Source organism: Ictidomys tridecemlineatus, chromosome 11, assembly GCF_052094955.1.
Source record: "Ictidomys tridecemlineatus isolate mIctTri1 chromosome 11, mIctTri1.hap1, whole genome shotgun sequence".
Classification (NCBI taxonomy): Eukaryota; Metazoa; Chordata; class Mammalia; order Rodentia; family Sciuridae; genus Ictidomys; species Ictidomys tridecemlineatus.
Genome location: NC_135487.1, coordinates 121739004 through 121747408, shown reverse-complemented (window position 1 = coordinate 121747408; position 8405 = coordinate 121739004). Strand labels below are relative to the sequence as shown.

The following is an 8405-nucleotide window of genomic DNA, read 5'->3' as shown; positions in this document are numbered from 1 at the left end:
TTTAGTGCCACACAAGATTTGTTCCATAGCAGTTGAACTAGGGGAAGATGAACAGGGTCGATGTAACAATGAGAGAAGTTGAAAGACTGAGCAAAGATTCAGAATGGCTGGGGGAAATGGAGTAGGTGCTCAGGGTTTTGGGAGGGAGCAGATTTTTTTTTGTTGTTGTTGTTTCAGGCAGAAAAGTTTTGTGTTTTGGTTGAATGAGGAAGTCAGAAGAGAGGTCTGTGGGGTAGGTTTATTTAGAACAGAAATCAAAGGACGACTTCTCTGAGAGAAAGAAGTAGCATCTGCAAGTGACATGCTGTTCCTGCTACTCCCCTTGCTCGCCACTCTCTTCCCAGGAGGTGACAGTGATGTTGGTAAGAACTGGGGCATCTGACCAGATGGGGTTGTGTGTGTGGTGACGGTAGTTTCCCCTGCACACACCTGGAGAGAACCAAGAAGGCCCCATTTTGCATGTTCGTACTCAAGCCCTCTGTGCTCTCATGGAGGCTGTTGGTAGAGCATGGGACCCTGGGGACCAGCAGTTGTCAGCTAAGGTAACGTGGCTCTCCATTTTCCAGATTCTGAGTCTTCCCATGGGGCACCTACTTTCCCAAGTATCTCCCTCCCAATGTTTCATTTCTCCCCATTCTATTCATTCTTTTGCCACAGGATTGGAGGAGCCTGTCTCCTTGCATGCCATGTGGACATCATCCTTTCACAACCATTCCTGGATACATGTGGGCTCAGGCTGGTTGGGGGAGCTGCAGACACACAGATGGAACAGCAGCTCTGGTACCGTCATTTACCTGTATCCCTGGTCCAGGGGCAACTTCAGTAACAAGGAGTTGGTGGATGTGGAAAGGTTATTCCAGTTATACTTCAATGAACATCGGGACTTTTATATTTATGAATTAATGTTTAAAGGTGAGTTCACTTCCCTTGCTGGGAGAATAGAGGGATGAGTGGTGTACCATCTCAGTGAACTTTTATTCCTCAGGGAAAAAGCCTACTCTGCTCTTAAACTTATCCTACTCTCTTCAGCATAAAACAGCAGTCACATCCTGAGCATGTGAGATAAACAACCATATTCTTCAAAAACTTCCATTTTTGCTACTTATGAACTGATCTCTCATTGCCTGCAGGGCTGTGTTTTATTATCTCCCCCAGAGGCATCTTGTGATCACCCCTTTTTCCAGTAATCAGGTATCTTCAACTTCCTCACTCTTTGGTTGACTTTTTAAAGTATGATTTTTTCTCCCATTTAATCTCCTCTGTCATCCTTGTGTAAACTGTCCTAGTGACCATGGATACATTCACCCTGGTTAATTAGAGTCTCAGCTCTCTCACATTGAGTCCTTCACCCCCCACCATCACTATCACCTTTGAACAATCCCCTCCCTTCCTCATATTATCATCTCTTCCTCCACCTCCAGCTCCTACCAGTTCCCTTTTCTGTGAACCTCTGGTCAAACCACACTGTGGTCCATCCCCTAAACTCCCCAAACTCCCTTCTGCTTCTGTTGTCTTTTGCTTCCACTCATTCCATTTTCTCCATTTTCTTTCTTTTCTCCTCTAATTCATGACTCTTCTTCCCTAGATCCCTTTGACTTACAGATGGCAGCAGGCTGTGATCTCCACTCTGGGAAGGGCTTCATGCATGTAGCTATTGGAGGGTATGATTTCCTGAGCTTCCAGAATGAAACATGGTCACCATCTCCAGAGGGTGGAAGAAGGGCCCAGAAAGCCTGCAGATTACTCAATGTGAATGAAGCCTACAAACATAGGGTACATATGCTCCTCACTGACACCTGCCCACGTTTCGCCTTGGGTCTTCTAGATGCAGGGAAGGCTCATCTCCAGCAACAAGGTCAGTCTTGTATCTAACACTCCAAGAATTTTTCTATTTTAAAGTCAAATTCATGATAAAAAGAGGATAATGTGTGACATTTCAGAAGTGGGAACAATATGTCTTCGCAGGCTTATGTGGAAGTTCGGAACTTATAAGTCCATGTTACAGTCTGTGTCTGGATGTGTTTTCTGTCTTTGCAGTGAAGCCTGAGGCCTGGCTGTCCAGTGGCCCCAGCCCTGGGCCTGGCCATCTGCTGCTGGTGTGCCATGTGTCTGGATTCTACCCCAAAGCCCATATGGGTGATGTGGATGCGAGGTGAGCAGGAGCAGCAGGGCACCCAGAGAGGTGACATCCTGCCCAATGGTGATGGGACGTGGCATCTCAGAGCAACCCTGGATGTGGCAGCTGGGGAGGCGGCTGGCCTGGCCTGCAGGGTGAAGCACAGCAGCCTAGGAGGGCAGGACCTCATCCTCTACTGGGGTGAGAAAGGGCTGAGGCCCTGGCTGGAGATGGGTGAAGGTCTTCTAGCAGAGCCTGAGGATGGGGGAAACATTGGGACTTACAAATTCTCTATCAAAGAAGAAGAAAAATATATAATTCAAAGAATAGAAGAATTTAAAATAAGTATTTTGTAGATTAAGTTCTAAACAACATCCTGATGTCCACTTGAATCTCCAGCACCTCAAAAATCTCTGGGTTGGATCTTCTTCGCTGTGATAGTGGCCCTGGCTCTTCTGACAGGTCTTGGATTTTGGTTTATGAAACACTGGTGAGTTCTTTGTATCCATATTTCCTGTTTGTCCCTCCTCCCCAAGGCTCTTCCCTTCTTTTTAATCTTTATTTTTTTTTCACTTTTTCTTCTCCTCTGAGCCCCATTCCCATTTTTCTCTCCGTTCTCACGTTCACTTTATGAAGGTCTGTTATTTTTTGTTCACTTAGGACACACTGTGAAGCTTCCTGCAGTGCTCTCCCTTTGCAATGAGGACCCAGCTACCCAGCTGCCCAGTGTACCCATGAACACTGCGTGATGACATTATCCCTTCAACTCTCCTTGCTAAAACTTTGCCATTCATTTCTGCTCCATGATCATTTACCAATATATACTCAATGTAATCTTGCAGGATTTGTTGTTCTGACCTGGTTTCTATGGATTTAACTCTGAATGGAACAGGATGTTAGCAGTGTCAGCCTGGTTAGATGTAATGGATCATCAATGCATTTCAGATGTCACATCCTCCAGGTGGGAAGCAATCTCTCCTCCATCGGTGCATCCCCACATTTCAACTGCACCCCTCACTGTCTAGCATCTGTGGCAGGTGTGTAGGTTCATTTCTTTTAGGTTTTTAGAAGTCTAAGAGCAAAGCATGTGCTTTTTTGAGTATCTGTATCCCTGGTGAAGTGTCTGGCCTGCATGTAACATGTTCTCAATAAAAACCTGTATGGAATTTATGGAAGGTTTGTAGGTTTTTTTTTAATTCTCTGCCTTCCTGACACCTGTGTTGTAGGTGAGATATTTGATGCTCTTCTTGTTAAGTGTCTTGCTTTGTCAGGAGACTTCATGCATTCCTAGTTCCACATTCTTTTCTGAGTCTCTGAGGGGGAAAATACAGTTTTGCCTCTTACCAATTTTGTTATTCAATTTTGGGAAATATTAGCATAAAACTATTGTTCCAAGTGCTCTAAACCAAAAGAGCAGGAAAAATGAAGGTCTTCATATTCAGTGTGGTTTATGGTCAATAGCAGATTCATTACATGGGAATTTGGTAGAAATGTAGACTCTGTGGCCTGGTCTCAGACTTACTGAATTCCAGTTTTCATTTCAACAGAATCATCAGAAGGTTCACAAGTGCATTCAAGGTTGAGAGGGACAGCATGGTGGTGATACCTGAAATATGGCCCAGGTGCATCACTGAAGAGGGAATAAAAAATGAGGAATCAACGGCTGCAGTTGTGGCTCAGGGGTAGAGCACTTGCCTAGCATGTGCAAGGCCCTGGGTTTGATCCTCAGCACCACATAAAAAATAAATAAAATAAAGATATTGTGTCCAACTATAACTAAAAAATAAATATTTTTTTTAAATGAGGAGTCAAAATGATGCTCTTGAGGACTGAAGTAGATCCAGATAAGTAATGTGCTTTCTTAGCAATTATGCTCTCTACAGTTGCTCCTGCAAACACTGTTAGTGAGCACTGAGCCATACTCCTAGGGTAAATAGAGGATTAGGTTCCTTTGAGTTTCTGTTCACAATATTTTTGTTAACTGAAGAATACATAACCACGTTCATGTGTATTTTTTTAAAAATCTTATTTAATATATATTTACATGTAATTATTGTATACCATATTTCTTTAAGCAGCAACATTATCAGAGAAATGTTTAACAATTTCCTGACCCTGATTAATGTGATCACAAACTTTCTTGGCTTTTAACCTTCCAACAATACTGTGTATCATATATAAAAAAAATCAGTTGTCATCCCAAGAAACCCCAAATTTTGTTGTTTGTCATAGCTTTATCATAGCATTATAGATGTTACTTTACAATGTAACTGCACCTAATTATAAGCAAGTTTTATCTTTCTTTTTCCAGTGCATTGTGTTGTTCATTAACACTGAACTCACAGCCAAAAGCAGTATAACTATAACAAAGCTGATCTAAAACACCTTTTTCCTGTGTAATACACATCACAGCCTTTTTCAGTTTGAGAACATTGGATAGCACTGCGGAGATATGTTTGGGGCCATTTAAATGGACAATTTCAGTGACAAAGAGCACAAAGTGTGAAAAACATGGCACTCACTAGGCCACACAGGATGCTCGTCCTGCAGTGAGAAGGAAAATCTGAAGAGAGATCTTCACTTTTTTTTTTTACTTTCATAGGAAATGGGTTTTTCACTTGACTCCCATTTTGCACCAGTCTGTACATATCTATGAATGACAGCAAAAGTGCTGTCAGTATTTAGTTTGGGGTTATAAAGTTTTCACAGGTAGACAAATGAGAAATTCAGAAATCTTGGCTAATGAGGATGGACTAATAACCGCAACTAGCAGTTAGAGTTAAGATATTCATGACCAGGGCTTCAGTTATTCTATATTCATAAACTGATTTAACAGTTCTTAGGCACCTACTGTATACCTACTACGCAGCAGATATCTATTAAGTATAATGTAATGAAAAAAAAGATAATCACTGTGTGCTGAGCTTAAAAAAATTGACTACCCCCTTTGATTCTGCAATTTATTATTTTCATTATTTCTCTTTTTTCTTGGCTTCCAGGAAGAACTTACTTGAGGTGAGCCTGCAGATAGAAATAGTATCATTTTACTTAGTCAACTGAGAAGAGAGAACCTAGGGGATGGGGAACATCTAGAGAGATCACAATCAAGTGCCAGCCCATATAAGAAACTTTCCCATGGATTTCCTCCTGAAAAATTCATTCCTGCATTCACTTGTCCTGCCTTCATGCATCACACATCTATCCTTTATTATATGTATGGCAACATATTCACGGAGAATAGAATGAAAATGGAATTAGGCTTGTTTAGATTACAATGAAGTGTGCATATATTATTTAATTCTGACCATAACTGTGGAAAAATATGGGGGAAGTAGCCCAGAGGCAGATAAAATTCTCCATTTAAAGCAAAGTTCCATCTACCAAGCTCCCCACACCAATATGGTTTACTTAAAAGTATCAAATATAGTTTGCCTGTTCTTCTTAAAGTAGTGGGTTAAGAAAATGGTCCTAATGGACAAATATCTGTCATTGCAGGTGAGCATTCTACAGCAGGCACCAGAATTCCAATTTGGAACACCTGCTGATGCCTGTGAATGTTTATATTTCATCATTAGGTGGCGCAGAGAGCTGAACAGTTAACCCAGGCTGTGAGGCTGTGGAATATTGAGGCTTTCTTAGGAAAAACAAAAAGATTGATTTTTGAATTTTGTGTACTTGTGTGACCACATAACCTGATAGTAGCAGACACACTGTCTTTGCTGAAGGAACTGTGACAGGTCACTTCAGCTGCATTGCCCACCCTCTGCACCTTTGCCCCAGCACTTTTCCTGCAATGTGATTGGGACTCCTGAGAGAAGCTACTTAGCATTTGTCAATGCTCAGAACTGCAAGTGTTGGGGTGTAACACCCTGTGGACAATCCTTGACAATTAATAGATTCGAGTTCATGAATATGCACTCTTCTCATTTCTCAGGTGGATATTTCAGAGACACAATCTGTATGGAGAAATCAGAAACCCCCAGCAAGATCAGATTCCGGTTTTTTGTAGCAGTGACCAGCCTGATAACATCATGTATTGGCTTTCCCTCCTTCCTGTTTTACCTTTCCTAAAGTCCCCTCCTGCTACCTGTTATCAGGTCCCCAAATAAAGTTTTATCTTTAAAGCTCCCAAAGCTGATATAGACTACTTGGGTTTTGTCTTCTTTTCTGTTTTAGGATCTGCATTGAAAAAGAAATCCAAGCATGATCCACTACTATGTTCAGCACTCAGAAGTTCAGTGCTTCTCTTTCCAGTCAGTAACCTCTTAAAGGCAACCAATATTCTGATCTCTGCCACCCTAGATTAGTTTTGATTCCATTTTTTGAATCTCATATTTTTTAACCTTAATGGTAAGTACTACTAAATGTCTGCGTTTTTTTTTACTGAACATTATTTTTGTGACATTTATTCATGTTGTTCCATGTAGCAGTAGTTCAATCTTTTTTCTTGCTGTGTAGTATTATGTCATGTAACTTGCAATATTTTTTTCCATTCTGCTGTACATGGACATTTTAATTGTTGCTAGATTTTAACTATTCTGAACAATTCTGCTTTTAGAATTTTTGTACATATTTTTTCTTTATTTTCTTTTTGGTGGTGCTGAAGATTTAACCCAGGGTCACTCTATCTGTGAGCCACATCCTCAAATATTTTTCAATTTTATTTTGAAATATGGTCTTGCTAAGTTGCTCAGTGTGGCCAGAAACTTGTGATCCTCCTGCCTCAGCCATCCAAATAGCTGGGATTACCTCTTTGTGCATGTCTTTATGAACTTAAGCACATTTATTTTGTAAATACACATAGAACTGGGATTGCTGAGTCAGAGATAATGTGTATTTTTTAAAATTTTTCTTTCTATTTTACATTTTATTTTTACTTATTAACACATACTAACTGTGAATTTTTTGTTTGTTTGTTTGGTACTGGGGATTGAACTCAGGGACACTTGACCACTGAGCCACATTCCCAGCCCTATTTTGTATTTTATTTAGAGACAGGGTTCACTGAGTTGCTTAGTACCTCTCCATTTCCGAGGCTGGCTTTGAACTCATGATCCTCTTGCCTCAGCCTCCTTAGCCACTGAGATTACAGGTATGCACCACCACTCCTGGTCTAACTGTGCATATTAATGGGGCATGGTGTGATTTTTCTACACATGCATCTAGCATGCAAGGATCCAATCTCACTTTGTTTTATCCAGCTCCCCCTGCCTTCAAAAATTCTGTGAATTATTATTCTATACTCAAGTTGAAAATTTTTAGCTTTCCTGTATGAGAGGGGATATGCCCCACTTATCTTTCAGTGTCTGGGCTTGTTTCATTTAATATAATATCGTCCAGTTCCATCCATTTTGCAGCAAATGTCGGGATTTTCTTTATGGTTTACTAATAATATTCCATTGTGTATATGTGGATTAAAAATGCATCTTTCTGTTTCGGGACACCTAGACAATTTCATATCTTAGTTCTTGTGAATAGTATTGCATAAAAATGAGTGTCTAGGTTTCTCTTTGGCATGATAATTTGCTATTCTTTGGATAAACACCCAGAAGTGGAAGAGCTGAATCATGTGGTAGATCAATTTTCAGTTTGTTTGAGAATCCACCATACTGACACTCTTCTCCATGGTGAGTGTACTAATTTTTCTTGCTCACCAGCAGTGTGGAGGAGTTCCTTATTCTCACCAGCACTGATAGGTTATTTATTTATTTGGTTTTGGGGATTTAACCCAGAGGAATTTTAGCACTGAGCTAGATCTCCAATTCTTTTAACATTTTATTTTGAGACAAGTCCTTGATAAATTGCCCAGATTGGCCTTGAACTTAAATTCCTATTGAGTCAGGGATTACGGGAGTGTGCCACCGCACTTAACCAGCCATTCTAAATAGGGTGAGATGATATCTCACCATAGTTTTGATTTGCATTTGTTGAATGGCCAATTGTATTCAGTATTTCTTTATTTACTTATTGGCCATTTGTATTTGTTTGATAAATGCCTTTTTAGATGACTTGAACATTTTTTTTATCTTTTATGGATTTTATTTTTTTTAAATATGACAGCAGTGGAATGCATTGCAATTCTTATTACACATATAAAACACAATTTTTCATATCTCTGTATATAAAATATTTTCATGCCCATTCATGCCTTTATACATGCACTTTGTTTTTCTGCATTACAATTTTTCATACACATATATACCACAATTTTTATATCTCTGTTTGTATATAGAGTATGTTGACACCCAATTCAAGTCTTCATACATGTACTTTGGATTATGATGTCCAT

At 40.0% G+C, this 8405-nt stretch overlaps 1 protein-coding gene across 1 annotated transcript; it reads left to right on the top strand.

Annotated features, from left to right (window-relative positions):
- The first annotated feature begins 301 nt into the window (after positions 1 to 301).
- Positions 302 to 6323, top strand: LOC101963226 (T-cell surface glycoprotein CD1a). Its single transcript, XM_078027844.1, is given in 7 exon segments — positions 302 to 362; positions 658 to 912; positions 1586 to 1855; positions 2038 to 2120; positions 2122 to 2317; positions 2516 to 2606; positions 6293 to 6323. Coding segments are annotated over 7 exon segments (987 nt in total).
- The last annotated feature ends 2082 nt before the right edge of the window (positions 6324 to 8405 follow it).